At 41.7% G+C, this 26,532-nt stretch overlaps 1 protein-coding gene across 1 annotated transcript in view; it reads right to left on the minus strand.

The window, feature by feature from the left end:
• Positions 1 to 26,532, minus strand: part of INSC (INSC spindle orientation adaptor protein) — a 130,468-nt gene that overhangs the window by 84,958 nt on the left and 18,978 nt on the right. The window contains exons 2-4 of the mRNA XM_050954554.1: positions 6,866 to 7,211; positions 6,277 to 6,329; positions 2,244 to 2,367 (exon numbers count right to left, since the gene is read on the minus strand). Of these exons, the coding sequence (XP_050810511.1) occupies positions 2,244 to 2,367; positions 6,277 to 6,329; positions 6,866 to 7,211 (523 nt within the window). The remainder of the gene's footprint in view (positions 1 to 2,243; positions 2,368 to 6,276; positions 6,330 to 6,865; positions 7,212 to 26,532) is intronic.

The following is a 26,532-nucleotide window of genomic DNA, read 5'->3' on the forward strand; positions in this document are numbered from 1 at the left end:
TTGCTCTAAATTAGAGCACAGAAGCAATTTAACTTTGGCAAAGTATTCAAAGTACTATAACTATTTCTTCCATTCTCAGCCTTCATGTTTCTTTTCTGCAGTGAAAACATAACAGTTCTGGGCTGTATTAGCATCAGCTTCTGAAGTATGCACAAATACTGCAATACATATTTATTTACCCTACATTTAAACTATGTAATCCCAGTCCAATGCCACAGTCCCAGTCCTTATTTCCAAAAGATGATTAAATGGGGAGGGGAAAAAAAAGAATGGGTTTGTTTAGCTCATACACAATTACATATTTCACTCACTAGAACCTAAAGTCTAGGACAGATGTGGCCTTGTGGGGAAAACCTGCAGAGAGGAGCCAGCCAGCAACTCCAGCCAGTAGGAGCCAAAAGCAGGGACTGTTCCCCTGGCAGAAGATTATAAAATGGGGCCCCACTGGAGCCACTCTTCCTCCCCAGCACCCCCCTTTGACCCAGAACTGTGCAGGAGAGACCATGGATGCTCTGGGGGCACTAGGACCCACATGGCACCTCCTCACCCTCCCATCACGTGGTCGTGAGGAAAAAATGGCAGAGAGGAGCTGAAGACTCCATCTGGTAGGGGCAGACACAGTCAATGCAGGGACATTCAAAGAACTTCCCATGGTTTTGACTGTCCTGTGCCAATTGGATGTTTTCACCAATCCCATCTTCCCCCCTCCCTCAGTGTCTCCTTACCTGTCTTTCATACCTGCCCCTCTTAACCCCTCCTCTATCCCTTTCATCTACCTTCTCTTTCTAGTTAGCTGATCCACTCCTAAGCCCACCCCTCATATTGTTCACTCTGCTTGTGTGTTCTACCCTTTTTACTACTCTGTACGGTGCCTCGCACAATGGGGCCCCATGCTTGGTAGGTCCTTAGGCACTATTGTAATAAGCATAACAACAAGAAGAGTGGAAGCAGATCCATTTCACGGAATCATTATTTGGACTCTGCCCAGAGGTCAGCTCCTTTAAACTGAAGAGAGCCTGACAGCAGATGTGATCAACTCAGGCAGCCACAAGATCATTTTGTTGGGGACATCTATCATAACCTTAGTCCCAGATTTGGACCTTAGCGTCCAAAATATGGGGGTTAGCATGAAAACCTCCAAGCTTAGTTACCAGCTTGGACCTGGTACCTGCTGCCACCACCCAAAAAATTAGAGTGTTTTGGGGCACTCTGGTCCCCCTGAAAAACCTTCCCTGGGACCCCAAGACCCAAATCCCTTGAGTCTCACAACAAAGGGAAATAATCCTTTTTCCCTTCCCCCCTCCAGGTGCTCCTGGAGAGATACACAGACACAAGCTCTGTGAAACTACACAGAGAGACTCCCCCTCTCTGTTCCCAATCCTGGAAACAAAAAGTACTTTCCTATTCCCCCAGAGGGAATGCAGAATCAGGCTAGCAATCCAACACACAGATCTCCCCGATTTCTTCCTCCCACCAATTCCCTGGTGAGTACAGACTCAATTTCCCTGAGTAAAGAAAAACTCCAACAGGTCTTAAAAGAAAGCTTTATATAAAAAGAAAGAAAAATACATACAAATGTTCTCTCTGTATTTAGATGATACAACACAGGGTCAATTGCTTAAAAGAATATTGAATAAACAGCCTTATTCAAAAAGAATACAAATCAAAGCACTCCAGCACTTATATTCATGCAAATACCAAAGAAAAGAAACCATAGAACTTACTATCTGATCTCTTTGTCCTTACACTTAGAAACAGAAGACTAGAAAGTAGAACTACTTCTCCAAAGCTCAGAGAAAGCAGGCAGGCAGACAAAAGACAAAAGACTCAGACACTCAATTCCCTCCACCCAAAGTTGAAAAAATCCGGTTTCCTGATTGGTCCTCTGGTCAGGTGCTTCAGGTGAAAGAGACATTAACCCTTAGCTATCTGTTTATGACAACATCAGAACCAGATCAATGAACAGAGAAAGCGAAGGATACTGGTGCTCTGGAAAAACTAAGTGTGCATGAAATCAAAGAAGGGTCTGACCAGTGATGGGCTATGTGAAGACTTGAATTGGTTACGTTTAGGGCCTGTGGGATGTTCTGTCTCAAAACAAAATTGGAACTGTTTTCAGGATGCTTGAAGCACCAACGTCAGGTTTGTAGGGACTGAGGGCTGTAAATATTTTACTTCCACCATTCCAAAAAACACTCACCTTCAATACAATGTTTTTAAAAAAGCATTCAATTTTTACTGACCTGTATCTCATATGTTAAGGCCAATTCTATCAACTGGCCGAAATACTGTGCCACTGTGGTTAATGTTTCATTAATACAAGATTTCATGGACTGTAATGTCTGTTCATCTTCAGTTTGTATGCACCTGAAAAGAATGGAAAGGAAACTAATGAGAAAAATACACACATTAGGCACCACCTTTATCTAGCTGATTGAGCCAACCAAGCACTTTATGTTGCACAAATGTTAATAATGGAGATTCAACTGTTCAAATCAAGGTGCAGCCTTATTATGGTTAATGTCAGAAAAGGCTTTTAGCAAAGTCTTGTCTGTCCAAGGTAAGGAAGAAGGCAAAATGATAATATTATAAAATTAATATCTTACAGGTTCATAATGCGCTTCATAGACTGACAAATTCTGCTTTCAAGTACACTGGGATATATCCAGAGTAACTCCACCCACTGTCGACTAAAGCTTAGTATTGTTGTGCATCAAATGACTGCTGCGATCCACCCTGAGGTGTCTGCATTGCAGTTGTAGGTACGTACATTCTCTATTTGCAGAGCCACATTTTTTTCATAATAAGTTTAATTTCCCATATTTTAAATGGAAGCAGGATCTAGGCTCTAATAAGTATGAGTCAAATCGTCCATGTCCATGGAGTTAGTCCGAGTTTAAAATGGTGTACCTGAGAGCAGAAATTAGCCCTCTTACCCAGGAGCTGCGCCAGGGTTTCTGACACCCTAGGCGGACGGCCATTTCGCTGCCCCCCGCGGGTCCGGTGGACCTACCGCAGTAATGCTGGCAGACGGTCCGCTGGTGGAAAGGCTCAGGTGGAACTGCCGCAGTGATGCCGGCGGGCGGTCTGCTGGTCTAAAGGTTCCAGTGGACCTGCCGCAGGCATGATTGCAGTAGGTCCGCCGGAGCCTTTAGACCAGCACACTGTCCGCCGAAATGACTGCGGCAGCTCCACCGGAGCCTTTCCACCAGTGGACCGTCCGCCAGCATGACTGCGGTAGGTCCACCGGACCCGTGTGCCACCCCCACGGAAAAATAGCGCCCCCCAAAAATTCTGGCGCCTAGGCCATTGCTCTTACCAGTACGGAAATATAGCAACCTCAAAGATTGAATGCAACAGCCATTCTGTGTCCAACAACACTTGTCTACAGTTTTGACGAAGGAAGATGAAGAATAACTTTTACACATACAAGGAGAATTTAGGTAGACAAATTTTTAAACAATAACAATGTTCTTTATGCTAACAATTTGGGGCAGATTACCAGGGTTAACATCCTTACTCTTTTCTAATATGTCATTAGATATTCGAACAGCCACAAATAGTCAGGGTCTCAATTTTGTATCAAATCTAAAAGATTGCACCTCCATTTGTACAGTTCCTCCTAGCATTGTGGTGGGGCATTATTTTCAGACAAAGATTAGAGTGAGATCTACAGATCATGCGCACAACTTCTTAGAGCACTTTAGTTGTGTTTGGGTATCTTATCTGAGTATTATTGACAAGGCCCAACTCTGCTTATCTTATGAAAACTGATGGGATTAGGGATGACAACTTTCTAATCGCACAAAACCAAACACCGTCGCCCCACCCTTACCCGAGGCCCTGACCCCTGCTCACTTCATCTCCCCCCCCATCACTTACTTTCCCCACCCTCACTCACTTTCAATGGGAATGGGCAGGTGGTTGGGGTGCAGGAGCTGGTGAGGGCTCCGGCTGGGGGTGCGGGCTCTGAGGTGGGGCCAGAAATGGGGGGGTTGAAGTGTAAGAGGTGATTCAGGACTGGGGCAGGGGTGCAGAATGGGTTGTGGGCTCCAGTTGGGGGTGTGGGATCTGCAATGGGGCCAGATATGAGGGGTTTGAGATCCAGGAGGGGGCTCGGGGCTAGGGCAGGGCATTGGGGTGCAGGGTCTTGGAGGGAGTTAGGGTATGGGAGAGGGTTCTGACCTGGGGCAAGGAGCTGGGGTGCAGGAGGGGGTTCAGGGTTCAGGTCTGGAAGCAGCAGGCAGAGGGGCCAGGGGGGTTATATAATATTGTCCCACAAAAAACTCATTCACTTGAATTAAGATTGGTAGATCATATATGCAACCAACAAAACCCAGAAAAAGCAAAGCAATAAACAGTTCGGTCATTCAACATCCCCGTTTCCACTTCCTTCAGCGGTTCTTTTAACCTCACCACTTCCCATCCACCACCCATAGCCCATATAAATCGAAGCAGATGCACAAATGGCCTGATTTTTAGAAGTGCTCAACATTTACAGCTCTGACTGAAGTCAATGGGGCTGTAGAAGATGAACAACTGACAGTGTGGCCTAGTGGTCAGTTGATGGTTAACACTACATTTCCCCGTTGAAGCACAGTCCTGTCCTTCAGCACCCCCACCCCAATGGTTTCCAGTCCTTCCTTTTAGTACAGGAGCATTCGGGGCTGGGCCTTTGAACAGTCAGTGTCTTTTCCAGCTTCCCTCTCACTGGAGGTGAAGGCTCTTGTTGTATTGTTCTTTTGGAGAGAGCAGTGGAGCCCAGGGTCAGCTACACCCAACCCCTTGGGGAGCTAAGCTGCTGCCTCCTCTGTCTACTTCCTACTTTGGTCTCCTTCAGCTTCCCAGAATCAAGTCTCTGACCTGCACACTCTGTTCCCTGCTTCTCCTTTGTGCGTTTGCACAGATCTATATTGTCAGGTCCCATGCAGTGAGCTCCTGGGCAGTCCTTCCACTCAAATCAGACGTCTACTCCCTTCCACTGCCCGACTCCGAGCTGCTCTGCTCCCCTTTTTAAAGCCCTGCCTCCAGCTTGTGCTGGCCCTGCAGATATGTCTTGGCAGGACTGCCTGGGCCCCAAAGCTGTTCCTTAATCCCTTGCTCTGCAGTGTGGGATTTGTCTACCCCATCAGTGTGCGCTCTGGCAGGGTTTCTCAAACGGGGTCGCCGTTTGTGTAGGAAAAGCCCCTGGCGGGCTGGGCTGGTTTGTTTACCTGCCCCATCCGCAGATTCGACCAATCGCAGCTCCCACTGTCTACAGATCGCTGCTCCGGGCCAATGGGAGCTGCTGGAAGCAGAGGCGCCGCTTCCAGCAGCTCCCATTGGCCCAGGGCAGCGATCCGCAGATAGTGGCAGCTGCCATGGGCCAAACCTGTGAACCGGGCAGGTAAACACACAGGCCCGGCCAGCCAGGGTCTTGCCCTACACAAGCAGCGACCCCTATTTGAGAAACTCTGCTCTAGGACACACATGAAGAACAACAGTGTTCAAGAAACACATTTTCCATTTTCTGGTAATTATACATTATGTTTTTTCCCTAAAGATGCCCCAAGTTGAGTGACAGGCTCATTGTTTAAAGTAAATCAAATGAGACTATTGATTGGCACGACTGTGCAAACAAGGAAAGTTCTGTTAGAATCAGGGCATCAGCATGAGAAGAATTCTTTCACAACTCTCACTTTAACAATGATGTATGGTGCTTATATCAGTGACTCTAATCTAACGCAAGTGAATGCATATCTGTGCTTAGGGAACAGACTAAAAAAAGCTTGCAGCAGTACATGAACATGTGGTATTGTTGTTTTCAAACATAAACCAGGACTGCAGATTTCAAACTTAGCTTGAAATCCTGGTTCAGCTGAAGTCAATGGTAGTTTTGTTATTGATTTCAATAGAGCAAGTTTTTCACCCTCAGTGCCTAAAGCCCTGAAGGTGTAAAGCATCACAATACACTGCATTGATCCTTGCGCCATGCCAAGTTTCCCATTCAACAACAGATCCTAATGAAAGATCAGGGTCTAAATACGGATATAGCTAAGTACCTAAGTTAAGTATCAGAGGGGTAGCCATATTAGCCTGTATCTGTAAAAAGCTTTTTACCTAATTTAAGGAACTGATGGCCCAATAGTCCAAGGGCTTTTTAATGAAAGCTGCACAGGCTCAATTAAACGTTCAATGAGTGTTAGTTGGATTTGCCTCCTTCATTAAAATTGCCACAGCTTGTAACCAATAATTAGGAAGCAAAACTGACTATCCAGTTCAGGAAATTTAAGTTACCTTTCTGTGACTGCTGTAAATTCCGAACATTTTTCAATTAAAAGTTTTTCAAACTGCAGGGGGGAAAAAAAGGCAAAAATGTGTTTGAAATAATGTATCCAGGATATATCCTCTTTCAATAAGAGAAAAACACTTGATTACAATAAATTAGAAACAGTCAAGAAGATATTATGTGAACACCAATTTGTTTAATTTCCCTTCTTATTGGCATCTGTGGTTAATTGTAACAGAGATAAATACTGAAGCTAAGCCAGTCCCAGTTCCATAAGAACATTTTCTACATCTTAACTGAAAATAAGACTCAATTTCAGTAGTCCACATGGAGTGAACTACTCAACATAAGTAAAGGTGACAGAATCAGGCCCACAAAAACACTGATCCTAACATAAGACATGTTTGTTTACACACTCACAGGGGGATTGGATGGTTGAGATATGGAGTCTCTCTCACTCATTGTTCAGATGATTTGCCATTATTGCAATAAAAAAATACAAAGGTTATCCTCACCAGATCTATCCACTCCCAAATTCTAAATATAGTTTATAAAGTCAAATTGAGAAACAAATTAATATTGAAGAAATAATCCTACCTGGTGCATTTCTTCTGAGGAATTTCTAGTGAAGCTATTGTATTCATTTATCATTGAACGTACGTGACAATTGACTCTTACTGTCATGCTGTGAACTCTCTGCCATCTGTTCTTCTCTAGTTTTTGAGCAATCCTGGTCAATTCCGTGCTTATGATCCAAGCTCTTTTTAACAGTAATTGTAAGCTATCATATGGACTATGTTGTGATGAAAGGATAAGTTCACTCTGTGCATCCTCCTCTGTGCTGATTGGTTTGGACTGAAGAATACACATACATTCACAATCCGTCATCAACTTCAAGTCCTCCATCCAACGCTGCACGGAATCCACCTGAATTAAGTGCATGCTAAAGTGTAGTGAAAAAGAAAACAAACAATCAGATGAAAGATCTGAATCAATTTAGACATAGCCTTCATGAATAGAATATGGGGATAAAACTTCTCATAAGGATGGATCTCAAAAAAAAATCAACTAAAAGAAGAATGAATTTGGCTGCATTATGAAAGTGACATGTTTCATATTCCAAATAGAGATTTTGACCACCTATAAACCACTTCCACTTTAGAGACATACAGATCTTCAAAAGGGAGTATGATTTGCCTATAGCTGGGCATTAGCTGAAATCACTACTGTATATTATTCTATTCTATTGGCTGAAATTAAGATTAGAGTCAAAAAGTTATTTTATTAATGAAATAACTGACAAGCAATGGCCTTCTCAGAAGTGAAACCACTAGGCTGATACAGACCAATACAAGTCCATACTTGACTTATAGCAAGTAAGAGCTTGTTAGACTCTCAATCTTCATGAGACCTACATACACACAAAACAAAGTTTGGGGAATGGGGGGGTGAGAAATACATTACTTAAAACACTAAGATTAAAAGTAAATTTGTGGAGAAGCCAGATTCAGATGATGTATAAAAATAGAGTCCAGTCCTATGAGATGCTTAGCTCTTCCTAAGAAGGGGTAAACACTCTCAATTCTGATTGGTGGTGCTCTGCACCTCTCTGATTCAAGGGTACAATTAGGAGCAACAAAAATCAAATATTGGAGACATCTGTGAAAAGATATTGAAATACAAATATAAGAAGAATTTAAATGGATTAGCTGTGCTGAAGAGTATCATTGAAGAGATGTAACATGCCAACTAAACTTTTGTATCTTACTTTTGTTTTCGCATTTTTACCTACTTTTTACTATAATAAAACACTTGTCAGTCATTCACTCTGAAGTGTTTTGTCAGACATGTATTTTTCAGCTAACAAAAGCCTTGCAACTAATACTAGTTTATGTAAAATATAACGCAGCAACAGAGTACTCCAGTGTTCCATGTGAATGGAAGAAAGCTGTTTAGAACTAACACTAAGGGTTGCTTTGGAAGACCACTTCAAGTTAGATAACTAAATAAATGTATAGAATTACCAAATTTCACCTCAGATACTGGAAAACATATGTTGCACATGCACACACAGTGCCCATGAAGAAAATTAAGGAAAATGTGACCATGTAAGTGTTCCTCAGAACTATAATCTTTGTGCCTCATGGGTTGCATCTGCAGACTTCCCCACTAGAGAAAAGGGCATTTTCACATAAGTTTAGATAAAGGATGCTTAGTCAGGGCATTCAGTACAAGATTTAGGTCTCAGGAGGGATTTCTCCCCATTGCTGTAGAGTTGAGAAGCAAGGCAGCCACCACAGTATCAGAAGAGGGCTTCCAACAATCTTTTTGTAGAGCCTCTGAGGTTAAATAACAGCCTCATACCACCAATAAACTCAACATTGAGAATGAAAGATACTTCTTTTCAGTGGTTTTGTTTTCTCGTTGCTCCAGGCAGAAGGTTTGCTAAAGCCTTCTTGCAGGTTGAAGACGCAAATTAATCTGGCTGGGTCTTCAAAGGTGTGGACACTACCAACCTGCCTTAATTGACAGGTTTGATTCTGCCTCCAGTAAGCTGTAAGCAGGTGTAAGACCCATTGTAATGAAGATGTGGACTTTCCTACTAGTAAATAAAAAACCTTGATCTAAAAAACCAAACAGTTCAAGGTGAGAGGTGTTAAGTCTAAAGGAAACATCGTAGATAAAGTACAAATAAATATGGATCATATGTGGAATGTATGCTCCTTAAAAATTGAAACAATCTGTCCTCCCTTCTCTCACAAAATTGTATACATTTTGCATAAAAATAGACAATTCTGGGCAGCTGAATCCTATTTTATTAGTATTTGGCTAGATACACCCATCTAAAATTAGATCCTTTCAAAAGGGCTCACAGTGGAAACTTATAAAGTAAAACAATTACTATAGTGACTCTTGTGCATTTCAGAACTATGTTTTCTTAAGAGCACTGATGGACTCTCAGTAGAGGCAGAAATCTCCTGATAACGGGAATAGCATGGAGGCCACAGGATGTAATAGTTACAGAACAAAATAATGGAAGCAAGCCATAGCATCTTGTAAAACTATCTGAACCCAGGACCGGCACTAGTGTTTTTAGCGCCCTAGGTGCATGGCAATTTCGCCACCCCGCGCGCTGGTCCCGTGGCTCCAATGGACCTGCCACAGGCATTCCTGCGGAGGGTCCGCTGGTCCATGGCTCCGGTGGAGCTGCCACAGGCGTGCCTGCGGGAGGTCCACTGGAGCCGCGGGAGCAGCGGACCCTCCGCAGGAATACCTGCAGCAGGTCCACTGGAGCCGCGGGACCAGGGGACTCTCCGCAGGCACGCCTGCGGCAGGTCCACCGGAGCCACCTGCTGCCCCCCCCAGCAAAATGCAGCCCCCCCTGGCAAAATGCCACCCCCCAATAATCCTGGCGCCCTAGGCGATTGCCTAGGCCGCCTAAATGGAAGCACTGGCCCTGTCTGAACCACAGTCAATTCACTGTGTGAGTCCTTGGTGAAGCTACTTCACTTTGTGCATCAGTGAACTCAGTAGTATGATAGAGGCAGATAAATGGCTTACACTTAAAACAAGTCATTTTTCACCCTGGCCAAGCTTTCCTGGGCAAATAAATTACTGATCCAAAAATATTGGCCTGTTAAATAATAAATTTACAGTTTTGAATGTCACCAGTGTTTTAACTTCATTTGTTATTATATTGAGCATGCTATTGTACAAAGTAGAGACTTGGCCACTGACAGTAACTAACAAAAAGAGACTGGAGGCTGCTCATCACAGATGGATGAGGAAGATACTACACAGTTCGTGGAAAGTCAAAATAATAAATGTGAGAGTAAGAGCTGGCAGAGCAGGACGTATTAGAAAATATCAAAGAAAAAATGCTCAGGTGGCTGGGACATGTACACTGTATGGAAGATGAGAGAGATACTAAACAAGCATTGCATTGGGATACCAGGGATGAAAGAGAAAGCAAAGAAGGCCAAAAAGAATTGGTAGAAGACAGTGGCAGAGGATAGTGTATATAGTGGCATCACCTGGGGAAAAGTACCACTGCTATCGAGGGACTGATCAATGGAGGACCTAGACTGCCCAATGTGTAAGTGGCATAGGAGGAACGAATGTTTAAGGATTGTTTTAAAAGAGATTGCCTTCCTCAAATCTCCTGTCTGGAGTTGTTTCCGAAAGGTTCCCACTATGAAGTTGATCCTGGTGCCATTGTACTCTATCTATGGTAATACATTGCCTGGCTTCAATGGAAACAGGATCAGGCCCTACATTTAATGGATATGACTGATGTACCACAAGTGCTGTACCATTATACATTAGTATAACTAAGTTGTGTACACATCAAAATACCTGATGAATTATGAACAAAATATTTTACAATGCAAATTAAAAACAACTGCTTCTTTCACTAATGACCAAGTCAGCAGTTTAATGCTTCTGTATGCGTCATGAAATAAACCTGAAAGGTTTCTATGTGATCTGGAAAAATGGTTGAGAGAGTTTATATGGAGGCTTAGGAAACTGAAATAAAAGATACCTACACAGTTTTGTGGTAGAAATGTGTGTGGATTGAGCACAAATGTGGGGGTCCCTTGATTTTACATGTAGACTGGAAGCACGGCGTGTTAAGAGGCTTTCCATCTACTTCACTATATACAGCCTGGACTAATGCACATGCAAGAACAGAAAACATAAATCGATAAGGGCCAGAGTCTATTCCTCATATCAAACTGCATCCTACTCTGATCTCACTGATGTACAATGGGGCTGCTATTGCTCAGAGGTCTGTACTGTAAGATGACCAAGGCAACAAGAGTCCACTTCAGCCTGCTACATAAAATTGTTTATGAAATTCAGTAAAAATTGCAGATAAATCTGGTACAAACAGAATTGTTTAGGCTAAAAGCAGTGGGATAGAGGGTCCTCGAGGCTACTGATAAAGTCCAGGATTGTTACAACAGTGAGATAAAAGATTCTAGAAATGGAATGAAATGTTTTCATTTGAAATTACCAAAATGTGTTTAGGACTGGTGAATGTAGATGGCTTGAGACTGCCACACCTTTCTTGGACATTGTTTGTCCATGGGAGCAAGTGGACTGAAAACTGTGAGCTTCACCTTTATGGCTACCTGAGGAAAGGTTTCCTAGTGTGTGGTTTCCATTGGCAGCCCCACTGTCTCCTGGAACCCCAGGATCCACCATTACCATTGGGTCTTCACTGTCCTGATCAATATAAATGACTCTAGCCGTAGCTCAATGTAAGAGGCTCACTGATATTGGTGAGTAAGTTTCAGCTGGCCTGACCAGTTCAGTATACCTCAACTTACTAATGACACCTTCTAGATACAGTTAACAACGTACTGATCATTAATATTATTGGGTTGTGTACGTATGAAGCTTAAATTCAAGATTACAGCTATATGGAAATTATGTTATCAAAGTGTATCTGCCAGGCAGCACTGAAGGTACCCCACCCTAAACAAAGGAATGTGGTTCTGTCGCCTGAAAAAGGTATTTCTAGTGTACAATGAGACAATGGGAGAGCAATTTTAATAGAAGGTAAACAGGACCATCAAGTCAACATGGGGAAGAGACAACCACTCGGCATCACCACAGGGGAAGGAGATTGCAGAAACAAATAATTCGCATTTTAGCAAAAACCAGCAGGGAAGAAACCTGCATGGAACTCCCTGCACCACTAAAGCAAGTTTAAAAAGTAAGAACAGAGATACAGAGCTCAAAAACAAGTCAATTTCAAAACATTTAAATATACAAGGGCAGTAAAAAGCTATTTTATGGAATATAATAACCTGAATGAAAGATATTCTGGGAAAAGACAAGGAGAAGAAATGTATATTTTTGAAAATGTGCACAGATCCACATTCTAATATTAAAAAAGGATACAACATCATTTGTGCCCTGTTCATAACTATTATGGTTGGACAATGCACTGCAGATTTTATTTTTGTAACTATAAAAGCAACGCAGGAACCTATAACTGGCATAGCTAACTGAACCTAAAATTTCACCCACATAACACTTTCAAAATATGCACTTTTTTACACAGTATAAAGGTCAGATCCTCAGCTGAGGCAAATTAGTGTAGCTACACTGGAGTCAATTAGACCTATGTTGTTTCACACCAGCTAAAGATTTGTCCCTAAATATTTCAGTGATTTGTCTCAAGAGAACTGCTTTTCCCTCAATTCTATTTCTAGTGCTGTCCAGGTTGGAATTGATGAGGCACAGAGACTTTAATTCCATCAGAAACATATACAGGAACTCCTCACTTAATGTTATAGTTATGTTCCTGAAAAATGCAACTTTCAGCAAAACGATGGTAAGTGAATCCAATTTCCCCATAAGAATTAATGTAAATGAAGGGGTTAAGTTCCAGGGAAATTTTTTTCTACCAGACAAGAGACACACACACACAGTACAAGTTTTAAACAGTTTAATAGTTGTACACAGTGATGATGATTGTGAAGCTTGGTTGAGGTAGACTCAGAGGATGGGATATTTCCCAGGGAATGCCTTACTGCTAAATGAACTAGAAATGGACTAAGCCTTCAAGGGTTAACTCTCACAACACTCTACAAGGCATCAGGAAAGGAAGGAGGGCAGAGATACATACCCAGCACCTGAGAGAAAAAAATGTGCATTTCCCCTTTAAGTAGCTGACCCCAGACTTAAGTACATTGCTTTGTTAATTAAATCAGCTTGCTGAGACCTGAGAAGGCAGCTACTGCCTAGAAGCTCCTTCCCTCCCTTGTGTGTTCTCCCTGCTCTATGGAAGATTGGGTAAGCAGGGTGCAGGAGCAGGGGGTGGGACACCCTGACATTAGCCCCCTTCTTCCACTCTTCACCTCCGTACAGCAAGCAGAAGTATCTGGGCACAGCTCCAAGGCAGGGGACAGGAGCAGAACATGGCAGTGGGGGGAGACACAGTTGCTGCACAGGGCATTTAGGGGAGTGGGGAGCTGATGGGGGGCTGCTGATCCACCCTGGTTCCAACTACCCACCAGTTAGCTGCAACTGGCTGCTCTTCCTGCAAGCAGTAGACAAAACAGGTCGCTGCCAAACGATGTTACAAGGGAGCAGTTCACAACTTTAAACAAGCGTGTTCCCTAACTGATCAGCAACGTAACATCAAAACAACATTAACCAGGACAACTTTTAGTGAGGAGTTCCTGTACCTATTCTTGGGGTTTGGTGGAGACTTCAAGAGGGCCCCACCATTCTTCTTTCCTTGCTAGTCTGACCACTGGTTACATTTTGCAGCTGACTGTGTTCAGAAGTTGCTACCCTAGAAATAATTATGGAAAGTTTGAATTAACTCTTGTAGTTTTTTCTACCTATATACCTATCTAAGCATTTATACTACACTCATCACCAAAGTATGAATGCCCCGCACTGTCATTACATAAAGTCTTGCTGTAAGAATAGAATCTGCAATTACATTAGCTAAGATAAAAATGACATGACCATCATCAATTCTCATGCTTCAGGGTACACGCTGATCAGCAGCTGGACTCAGGAAAAAAAAAGTGTCCTCCACTGTGGTATAACAGTGCTGCATAAGCAACCTGGTACATTAGGTATGTATATATTGGAAGTAGAGTCACCCCTGGAATTATTCAATATAGGCCAGTATTGGAAACAAGATACCAGAAGAGAGAAATTATTGATCTGTTCTATCACAATTCCCACATTGCCATGTTTAATATCACTGCTTTTTAAATTTGAGACTTTACAGTCTGCTGCTGTTTAAGGTCTTCATTTTATTCAGCTTTGAATTGAATATTGTGTAATTGCATCACATGGTTGATTGTGGCTTTCTTATTCTTATTACTATGTATAGTTTCTCTTTCCTTTATTAGATGTGAATAACGACGTCCTAATTGTCAAAAATAATGATTTTTTAAATGTTTGATTTATAACCACATAAGCAATTTGCATGACACGCAGTACAGGTTCATTTGACCTGCAAAATGCATTTTTCATTTTTTGGACTATAGAATGTACTGATTAAATTTCTCTTTACTGAGTACAAATGACTGTTACTACATTTTGCACTCACGGGACGAAACCTGAATGACAAATAGTCAGCAAAAACAGGAAATCATCTGTATTCTCTAACAGAAAATAAATCACCCATTTGGAAGAGAGGAAAATTATGTAAAGTGGTGGGAATTTCAAAAGCACTCACCATCAGCCTAACTTTGTTCTTATTAAAGTACATGTTAAAATTCTGATTGACTTCAGTGAGGGCAAAGATGGCCAACACTTAGGCTTTTGAAAAAGCACACTGTAAATATGTAAATTGGTTGGATTTTACATCAGGAAAGATCTTCAGCTTGCATTACTGCTAGTTCTTAAATTTATATACACGGAAATTAAAATAATGTCAAAATAAATTTTAAAAATAGGATTTGTAAAAAAAAAAAAAACCTAGTAGCTGCTTGGAGATATAGAACAGCAAACTTTTCACTTATTACTTTCAGGGAAACATATCCTTAAGAACACACGGGGGGGCAAAATCTTGCTCATTTTCTTGACACAAGTAACAACACCGATTTCAGTGGGACTGTTCCTATGAAGAACATTCTTTAGCCCTAATACTGGAAACCTTTATAAGGCAAAAGCCATTGTACCCCAACTGTATTTGATGTCACTCTAACCAAAAGTTGCTGCGAGATATAGTTTGGTTATGTTTAGTACAGGTTGTTTGTATTATGGACCCTCAGGTAGAATATGTAATCATGCCTATTGGAATGATTGATGTGTACAGTTATGACTTAGATTTTACAATGTTTAGACTACTCTTGTTTGTATGGTGGTTTTTGTACCTGTCCACCTTCCATCTTAAAGCATTGTCTATAACATACTTCACTGCAGTATGTAAGCACTTGCCAGGCAAATTGATCCACATAGCAGATCTCTCTAGTAGACTTCATGGAGTTTTCTGGTCCCCTCTCTTCTCTGGTTACCGCAAGCTCTGTTAGGTTTTAGATCTATTATAGTTTTTAACACCATTCTGGTTGTGATAGGAAAGCTTTAATGGAGAGGAGGCTTCTTAGAACATTCCCTAAAATGCCCAGACTCTACTTAGTCTAATCTCCTCTGGAAGTTTATTCAATGGCCAAACACCCTTGTAGCATTCTCCAACATCTTAGGCTCTCATCTGCTTCTTCTAGGCTTCATTAGCGACGTTTCTCTGAGAAAGTGTAGCCATCTCGGGGAGTCATGGCTGGAGATGCAGTCATCAATGGATAGAACTAGATTCTGACCTGCTGATGCCCTGAAAATTAAGGCCTTAGTACCAGTCAACAGAAGCAGACTGGGATCCAGTGGAGGGATTTGTCCACACAAGAGCTCTGGGTAAGCTTGAAAGCTAGTCTCTCTCACCAACAGAAATTGTTCCAATAGCAATTATTACTTCACCCATTTTCTCTCTCCTAGTCTTTAACTCAACCTGGGAGCTCATGTGAAAACTATAAACTTTGTCAGCTTCACTAGGATTTTACCTCATATTGGTTAACTCAAGTTAGCTAACCTTGGAGTTCAGAATATACCTTTTTCCTAGCAAAGACAAAGCTGAAATGGCCATTGAAATTTTCATTATGAAAATTTGTGCAAATGCATCCGTACTACTATTTCTGACACCTCTTTTGGGGATTATCCTTGCTAACAAAAATTCCCCTTGTTTGAATGTTCATGAAAAGCAGAGAGAAGGGCTTGAAATACCACCAAATATCACAGGGATGGGGTTTTTGTTGTTGTTTTTTTTTTAATCAAACGAGTTTGTTAAAAAAAACATTTTGATATCCACCCAGCTGTAACTTCAACATGCTTGTCAACTCACCATATAGCATTATGTAACTCTAAATGAGTCTGAGAAGTTTCTGTAGAAAAAAAGGTAAATTGAGATACTTTCTGGTCTTGAAGGTTGATTATATTATTAGCATCTATTAATTATTTTTTATTTTAAATGAGACACTGCTGTCCATCCTTTACATACCTATGTATGAATATATTTTTATTTGATGCAGTGGCTGCTTGCTCCTTATATCTGTTAAGTCTGCTGGCCTCTATTCAGAGAGATGATTAAAAGGCAATAAAGATAAGAACCAGCTAACCTTTTCCCAAAACAACAGTACTTACTGAAAGGTTAAGATGCTTTGAAATCAGAGGAGTCCCTTGTGGTAGATGGTAAATACAACATTATTTAAGTTAGTCAATGACAATGCCATTTACCCTTTAACACCATTGTTTAATGTGGCAGTAGGCTTAAATCACTATTAAGAGTGTGGGAAATAGCAAAGACAAACCAATTTTGTTTTGTTATCAAGGTTTTCTTAAAGATTACAGAAAAAAATATAATAAAAGCTGTAGCTGTATAACAGCTATTATAAAAGCTTCCTAATAGATTGGGTCTGAGATGTGTGGGGATTGATGTATGCAGTATTTATAGTGTTATTAATCAAACTTAAAGAGACCAAATTAAGAAGCTGATTGTGAAATCTAGACCTATGCAGTGAGACATTTTCTATTACTCTTTTGCTTATAAGGAAAATAAAACTATTTAACCATTAAACCCCATTCATATACATGTCAGTGTCAAATTAAATATAGCATTATTACATATAGCCAAAAGGCAATAGGTAAGTTATCATTTTGGTTATGTTATTTCAATACTAATTGCTGCAAAATATGTGAGTTTCAGGATAATTCTTCCAATTATTACAACTTATAAACTTTCTCCTTAAAGCACGTATATTTTTATATTTTCCGTGACTTCTTCATTGTAAATTATTCCCCCCAGAAAAGTTTACATTAGAGGATCACTGGCTCACTGGAGAACATAAGGAAGAGACACTGTAAGAATGAATTTTCAATTCATTCACTTTATGATGGCTAGACCACAACAGAGCCAAGTTTAGGTTCTAATCTTGAAAAGACTTATGCATATGATTAACTTTACTCAGAACACAGACTTTGTTTTTTTATATCTTTGCCATATTGAGACCAGATTATTACAATGGGTTCTACATAGGGCTACTCATGTAAATGGAAGATGTCTCCTCTGTTCATCCTCCAGTCATCAATTGATATCAGTTGAGATCCTGGAGCTGCCCAGTCCTAGATTTGTTTTTGGCTGCTAGGGCCAGGGCAGGCAAAGTGGAAGGCTGTTGACCCCAGAATCTGTTCCCCACTAGGTCCATCATCGTCAGAGTTTGATGATATTCAAGGCACATTGCAAGGCAGGTCTTGTGGTTGAAAATCTTTGAGTATCATTACCAGATGTGGTCACAGATAGAGATTTATTACACATAGTGGGACAGGCAAAAAAAATCAGAGCTCAGCATAGGCTACTAAGACCTACCAGCCAGCGGCTGCTCCTACCCCAAACATTATACAGGAAAGATTTGCAAGACCAGCAACAGGAAGAGAAGAACATCCAGTTGCTCTCCTCACAGAGCAGCTAGCAACAGTGCAGAGGACCACATCTCCTGACCACCCCTATTGGTGATCAGCCAATAACAACAGTTGGAGCCAAGTCACTTGACAACTCCACAAAGACAACATGCCTTAAGGTACAGAGAAAACTCCTTTGTGTGCAGGAGGCGGAGAGGAATTGTGTGGGGAGAGAAAGAGGGACAATGTTGTACAACATTTGGAGGTTCAGACTGTGGGGCTGCCCATCAGTCATATCTCCAACAAGAACCCACTTAGAAACTTACAAAAGCTCTTAGGAGCCTGTGCCTAGTTGAAAACAAAATCTTGCTGCAAATGCCCCCCTCTCCTGACTTTTCTTTTTATCCACCTTAATTTGTAGCATTTACAGCAATAATGTAATTCCTGCCTTCTTTTAAAAGCATAATGACATGAGTTATGAGTGTCAGCATTAGCTCACTTCTGGTTTTTACTCATTTTGTGTCCTCAACCTTATGTTACTTAAGTAAAGACTGAATTACCTTAAGGAATGAAGGACTGGCCCTGTTTACAGAAAGTAAGAAAGTCTGTAGAGTTTACAGATGAGACCAGAATGGGTTTGGAGCTTCATCTCCATCTGCTGGTCAACATCCCTGACCAAATGTATCCAATAAATAATTGAAGGAAAGCAAAGAGGGTAGCTATATAAAGATATTCTCTGTATTTTTAAAAACTGTTAGAAGAGTGTTAGCATTTAAATGGACAAGATAAACTAGAGACAACTAGCACCCCACAAGTCCCCAAGTGTTGGTGTAGTAAGCCTTGGTGAACTAAGAACTTAACTTTAGCTGAGCAGCAGCACCACTAGAATACGCATATAAGTGCTAACTCAGCAAAGCACATGGCTAAGTTCTTTGCTGAATCAAGGCCTTATTGAAGTACAGTGGGACAATTACCATCTGTGTCTTACATACAACACTCCTGTTAATGCACCTCAGACTGATGTTTGCTTTTTTCACAACTGCACCACACTGTTGACTCACATTCAATTTGTGATCCGCTATAATACCCAGATATTTTTCAGCACTACCACCACCTAAGCCATTTATTCCACATTTGGTAGTTGTGCATTTGATTTTTCCTCCATAACTGAAGTACTTTGCCCCTTTCTTTACTGAATTTCATCTTGTTAAATTCAGACCAATTCTCCAGGTCCTTTAGAATTCTAATCCTGTCCTCCTAATTGCTTGCAACCCCTCTCAGCTTGCTGTTGCCCACACATTTTAAAAGCATATTCTCCATTTCATATCCAAGTTATTAATGAAAATATTGACTAGTCACTGACCCAGACTGACCCCGGTGGGTCCTCATTAGGTATACTCTCCCAGTCTGGCAGCAAACCAATGACAACTACTCTTGGAGAATATTCTTTCAAGCAGTTGTGCACTCACCTTATAACAATCTAGACCACATTTCCCTAGTTTGTCATATGGCAATGTGGCAAAGGCCTTATTAAAAATCAGGATACCATGTCTATTGCTTTCCCCCTATCCATTAGGCCAGTAACCCTGTCAAAGACAAAAAATAGATTGGTTTGGCATAATTTGTTCTTCAACAGGGTTCAGAATTTGAATCCACTGAGATCAGGAAAGCAACTCCCGGCTGGCATTTTCCTGGTAAAAGCAAAAGGTAAGTGGTAGAGGGGTCCCTCAAACTGCTCATTCCTCCGAAGCATTTCATTAGTGAAGACTTTTCACCTCTTTGCTATTCACAGCAGCACTGGAGTAGGGGAAAAGAACAAATCTTGATGACAAGAGCCCTGCAGTGTGGGTGCCAATCCCTATGTTCAGAAGGGAGTGGGTGTAGGGACTAATGTACTGATGTAATGAGGACAGAACCAATGTGGTTTTTATGGGGAGCCAGGGAAATGTTACAGGCGATAGCAAGAATGGAGGCAACAAAGATATTTTTTCCTCTTAGTGAGTAGAATGAAGCGACATATCTATTTATTCCTCTTCATTTAGCAAGGGCAGGGTTTGGGTCACTCTCAGTGAATCTCTGATACAAATGAGTTATCCATGATTCATAAGAGTATGCAGGCTCAACATTCTGTAGCACATTAAAAAGGGAACAATGATGTTTTTCAGAAGAAATATTCTGGAAGCAGTATATGAATTAAGACAATTATCCCTTGTTAATTATATATGCAGTTATAATAAATTCTGTATTACTGCCCATAAAAAGGACCTGGGAAGCAGCAAAGAGAAGTGAAGTTGTAGTGAACACCATTGTCTTGCAACAATGTATCATCAGGTTCAATGAATTAGCCTCTGACACCAAACAAACAGGTATTTTCTATGAGAACTGTATTTTGCATCAAAAACAATTATGGAATAAGTGGCTCTGGGATTTTGTGTTGCTACATGTGAAAATGAACAACAGCTGGAAGCAAGGGAATGTTTTATAACTTGAAATTTATTATATTGGCAGCTTTAGCTACTGGAATCTTTTTATTTAAAATTTTGTAAATAAAAGCAGCAGCTTCCTGAAATATATCTTAAGTAAATAAAATTGACAAGTGAAAGAAATGTAATGGTTTATTAAAATTGAGATAGTAATACTTCTTTCTCCCACCCTTTGCCTATCTTCTCTATTGGATATAAGCTCCAAGGCAGGAAATATCTTAGGCCTGGTCTACACTACACGTTTATATCAATTTTAGCAGCGTTAAACCGATTTAATGCCGCACCCCTCCACACAATGAGGTCCTTTATACCGATATAAAAGGCTCTTTAAACTGGTTTCTGTACTCCTCCCCGACAAGAGGAGTAGCGCTGAAATCGGTATTACCATATCGGATTAGGGTTACTGTGGCCGCAAATCAATGGTATTGGCCTCCGGGAGCTATCCCACAGTGCACCACTGTGACCGCTCTGGAAAGCAATCTGAACTCGGATGCACTGGCCAGGTAGACAGGAAAAGCCCCGCAAACTTTTGAATTTCATTTCCCATTTGCCCACCATGGAGTTCTGATCAGCACGGGTGGCGATGCAGTCCCAAATCCAAAAGGAGCTCCAGCATGGACCGTAAGGGAGATACTGGATCTGATCGCTGTATGGGGAGACAAATCTGTTCTATCAGAGCACCGTTACAGAAGACGAAATGCCAAAGCATTTGAAAAAAATCTCCAGGCTATGATACAAAGTCCACAGCACAGTGCTCTGTGACAAGCGTTAACGGAAAGCCAAAGAATCAAATGGACGCTCATGGAGGAAGGGAGGGAGGACTGAGGACTCCAGCTATCCCACAGTTCCCAAAAAGCATTTGCATTCTTGGCTGAGCTCCCAATGCCTATAGGGTCAAACACATTGTCCGGGGTGGTTCAGGGTATATCTCGTCAATTTACTCCCCCTCCCCTCCGTGAAAGAAAAGGGAAAAAAAATCGTTTCTTTTTTTTCAGTCTCACCCTATGTCTACTGCATGCTGCTGGGGCACTGAAGAGCAGCATCCTCTCCCCTCCCTTCCCCAGTGGCAGATGGTACAGTGCAGTAGGACTGGTAGCTGTCCTCGTCATCAGCCCGTGAGTGCTCCTGGATGGCCTCAGGTGAGGTCGCCCGGGGGCGCCTGGGTAAAAATAGGAATGACGCCCAGTTATTCCCGGCAGCTGGTACAGAACAGCTGGTAATCGTCCTCATCATAGCAACTGGGGGCTGAACTCCATCAGCCCCCCCCCCCCCCCTTCATGTGAAAGAAAAGATTCTGTACTGCCTGGACTATCATAGCGGCGGGATGCTGGGCTCCTCTCACCCCCACCGTTTAATGTCCTGCCTAGACTATCATAACAGCTGGAGGCTGCCTCCCCCTCATTTTATCTCACTAAAGAGTCAGTGTTTCTTATTCCTGCATTCTTTATTACTTCATCACACAAATGGGGGGACCCTGCAACGGTAGCCCAGAAGGGTTAGGGGAGGAGGGAAGCAAAGAGTGAGGTTGTTGCAGGGGCACACCCTAAAATGGCATGCAGCTCATCATTTCTGTGGGATCTGACACGGAGCGGCTGTGCTCTCTGGTTCTCTAGTACACTTGCCCCATATTCTAGGCAGGACTCACTCTATTTTTAGATACAACATGAAGGAAGGAATGACCCTCCGGGTCCATTTTTGTGTCTTTGCGCCCCTGGCCGACCTCAGCGAAGGTCAGCCAGCAGCACCCATGACAGCAGCAGATGGTACAGAACGACTGGTAACCATCTCTGCTACCTTGCAAAGGCAAATGAATGCTGCTGTGTAGCGCTGCAGTAGCACCTCCGTCTGCGGCATCCAGTACACATACAGGTGACAGTGATAAAAGGCAAAACAGGCTCCATGGTTGCCATGCTATGACATCTGCCAGGGCAATCCAGGGAAAAAGGGAGCGAAATGATTGTCTGCCGCTGCTTTCACAGAGGAAGGAATGAGTGACGACATTTACCCAGAATCACCCACGACACTGTTTTTGCACCATCATGCATTGAGATCTCTACCCAGAATTCCAATGGGCGGGGGAGACTGCGGGAACTATGGGATAGCTATTGGATAGCTACCCACAGTGCAATGCTCCGGCAATCGATGCTAGCCTCGGTACATGGACGCACACCACCGAATTACTGTGCTTTGTGTGACCATGTGCACTCGACTTTTTACAATCTGTTTTACAAAACCAGTTTATGTAAAATCAGAGTAATCCTGTAGCGTAGACGTACCCTTACTATATGTTTGCAGTGTGCCTAGCTTTCATCTTGGTTGGGAATTCTTGGATCTACCCTAATGCAAACAGTAAATAAAATAATATTTGGTTTGATTGTATGAAGACACCGAGTGGACCTCGTTTTCAAGTTTGTGTACCTCTGATTTAAAGTCCCCTTTCTGCATTTGAGTATGTGAATTGACAATTAAAGTGTGGTTGTACAGTACTAAGTGATTTCATACAAAGACAACTTCATAAAGTGCAAGCTTACAGTCTCTCAGTGACTCCAGATCAAAGTTTTTTTCAGTTCACAAGTAAAATGCTCTGTGTGTTTTTTCTTCAGCTGCCTATCCTGCAAAGTCAATCTGGGGTCTCAAAGCCAAGCTCACACATAACCAGATCCCACAAGCCAAGTTCTGCCCACTTGTGTAATCCAGAGCCAAAAGTTGTCTGCTGACCTATTTCTCTGTATGGAGCAAACAAAACCCTCCAGACTCCTAATCTTACTAAATTTGGGAACATTTGCAACTGGGAGCATTAGGCCCATCTAGCTTAGAACTGAGATGGCCTGGAACTTTCCAACCCGATCAAAAGAGAAATTACATTAAAAATAAACCCAACATATGGGTGACCCATTTGAAAGAACCACCATTCTAAAAAGAAACAAGATGATTGGACCTCCCTGCTTTAAAGTTAAGAGAAGAGAACTGGTTGCGTAAGTCATATTTTGATGAGGATATTCCAGTTCCTACAACAATATTCCAGAAGTGAATCATAATGATGGAAATAAAGTAATTTCTTCTTCTACTTATATGATAGCATTGATTTCACTAGCATTTTAGTATTGTTCTGTTGTCATCTGTAGGTTAATGCTTGTTTTGAAGGGGGGGGGTGGTTTTTTAAAGCAGTGTTTTTTCAGTCCTAATGCAATGAGATATTAATTCAGTCAATTTCCAATAGCCAACAGTGCAGAAACTTAAATGTCCATTTGTAAGGCAGAATACAGAGAGGCAATTACACAAATGTGGCAAAAGCAGCAGGTACAACAGTGAAAATCTCACAGGACTTTTACTGCTCTTTAAGTTTCACTTGCGACTTTGTATAGGAGTTGATCAATAAATTAGTGTGGTGTGCTGTGCTTTTATGAATCTGTAAAAGCCTCATTTTATGTCATCTACCTATACTTTGCCCGCTGTCTGACAAAGATACACAACATGGATTTTTAGTTTAGTTTTCCTTTCTCTCCCACCCCATCAAACCTTAGGCAAGTCTCATCTGAACACTAAAGGCCTTGGCTACACTTGTGAGTTACAGCACAATAAAGCAGCCCCGGGCCCCCTAGCTCACTCACTCCCTGTCCACACTGGCAAGGCATGTAGAGCACTCTGACTCCACCACTACAGCACTGCTGGTACTCCACCTTGGCAAGTGGAATAATGTTTGCTGCGCCCCAACTGGAGTGCCATGGCACCAGTGTGAACGAGGTGTTGCATTACTGCACTGTGATCAGCCTCCAGAAACATCCCATAATCTCCTTAAGTCAAGTGGCCATTCTTGTCACTGTTGTGAAATCAGCTGCAGGAATGCAGAAATGCCCTTTCAAAAGCTCCATTTTGGAGAAGATGGCTGCTTATCAGCCCGAGAAAAAGCAAACATTTACTGTTTGCTTCGAGTGAGAGAGGGGTCTGAACTTACAAGACAGCATGCTGACACTCCGCACCTCAAAAACCCAGTCCCCTGACATACACACAACACCCTCCCTGTCACACTCCATCCCACACACCCCCTATTTGAAAAAAACCATTTCAGTCACTGCAGCGGCATTGGGAGCGGTGCATTATGGGCAGCTATCCCAGCATGCAAGTGCTGCAAATGTAGTCATGCTAGTGCGCTTGAAGCTGTCAGTGTGGACAGACTGCAGCGCTTTCCCTACTGCGCTCTGTGAAGGTGGGTTTAACTCACAGCACTCTACATCTGCAAGTATAACCATGCCCAAAGATTTTAAAAAGGCTTGATATGCCTCAAATGGCATTATTCAGGTTATGCCCCAAAATAAGGTAAAGGTAGCATGCATCATTAAGCAGCAATGTTACCAGTGCTACTGCTGCTGAAGAGAGGGTTAGGGAGGTGCACTGTTCCTCTATTCAGAGGAAGCCAATTTTGTCCCCTCCTGTCCCAATACACTCATACACACACTCTCAGATCCTGCATCAAGCAAGAGCTGGTCCTACCTCTCGTCACATTATATGCATCCCATCATGGGTCATCTTTTCAGGCACTCTGTGTAACATATAGCATGCTGTATATAAATCCCTAGCAGCATGGCATAATCCAAGTGTTAGCTTTGTATTACGTTCTGGTGTTTTTAATTTTTTTTAAATGATTATAAATATCTTTTACACACACAGTATATATTGTATTAAATGAATACTAAAGCAGTGCTCCCAAAACAAGAAGACATGACTCTTATACCCTGGGCTTACAGATCTATTTCTAGATGCAAAAGAAGAATAAGACTTCATGCATCAAGTCACAGAAAGTAACTGAAGAGAACACTAGGCCAATGAGGTACCAAATAGTTCAGAACCCTTGCCCATAAGAGTATGAAGCACAGCTTTTGTGAAGGGGGGGCGCACTAAGGTTCCCATCATGTTTTTGAAATTTTTTTCCTGGAAATAATTCTCACATAACTATTTCTGTTCATTTTATTCACGCTTGTCCAAATAAGGAGCTAGTCTTAGTTGTACATTGTTCAGTTCTGGAAATATTGCCTTTCTGCATAGAAGCTATACTTGTCTGCCCTGTCTTCATACTTACAGAGAGTGGTGTAAAGAACAAGGAGCATTGCACATGTCAGTTTACATTGCTCATATTATTAGAAGGTACACCATCTTTGACATTCTGACAGAAAAGGCTGCACTTGATGTCCTAAACCTAACATTTCTTCTCTTGTGTAACCACAGTCAATTAGCTAAACCATGACATATTTATCTGCTTGAAGTCTGAAAGCTTGTCCTAATAAGCTCCCAGGAGATACAGAGACCTCTAATAATAATAAACTGATTTCATTGCTAAAGCTTTAGGAGATCTAAAACCTAACTGGCTTAGATTTCTCCTGCATGTAAACAAATTATAAAGACAATTCTGGGAGCACAATGCTGTTGCGCTCTAATCCAAGTGTGATTGGTAGCTGTGTATAGAAACAAATAAGTTAAACACTAGATATTATTCCCACAATGAATGGCAATAAGTCTCAAAGCTCTTTGTGGAACTGCCCCTTACACTCAGAACAAGAGGTTAAAAAAAAGAGGGGCAGGATGTGGCAGACACTGAGTGTGCCTGAGACACCATATGTTTGAGAGTGTCATGAGTAGAATTGGTCAAAAAATGCCAGTGCCACCACATCATATTCTAGGATTTACATGGATTGCTCAGGTCAGCCACAGAGAGACCAGATTGCATCATGGGAGATGTAGTCAAGCTGGGGAACAATGACCATAGTGGAGAATGGGGGCATGAGACCCAGAACTACAGCTCAGGTGGACACAGTTTAATGTTGACCCAAAGCAAAACAAAAAAAACCATTGTTTGTATTCCCCCCCCCAATAAAATTCTGCTATAAAACGATTTGAGTAGAAAAATCTCAATAAAACCCCTTTTTCAGGGGGAAAATATTTCATTTGAAGTTTTTTGCCAGTCTTACTAATTATAGAACACATTGCAAATGCTAAGATAACATTATCTAGTAATCTCAAGGAAAAATTAACTGTGTGTGTGTGTGAGTGTGAGTGTGAGAGAGAGAGAGAGAGAGATACACAACCCGTATCCATATATGATGTTTTTGTTACGCTGTTCAGCTTGTCCTTATAAACCATTTCTCAGCAATTGAAACCATCAGTCTAAGTCTGTAGCAAAACTATCATTTGTAAGAAGCTGCAAAAGGAGAGAGAGAAATTTTCCCTACCAGAGGGGTGGGATCAAAAACCCAAAAGAAAAGAAATTAGAATATGGAAAAGAATGAATCCCTCAAAGTAAGAATGAAAACACAAGAGATAAAGGTGGATAGTAGGGATGGAGGAAGAGTTTGGTAGAGGTTG

This window comes from Gopherus flavomarginatus, chromosome 5 (assembly GCF_025201925.1).
Source record: "Gopherus flavomarginatus isolate rGopFla2 chromosome 5, rGopFla2.mat.asm, whole genome shotgun sequence".
Taxonomy (NCBI): Eukaryota; Metazoa; Chordata; order Testudines; family Testudinidae; genus Gopherus; species Gopherus flavomarginatus.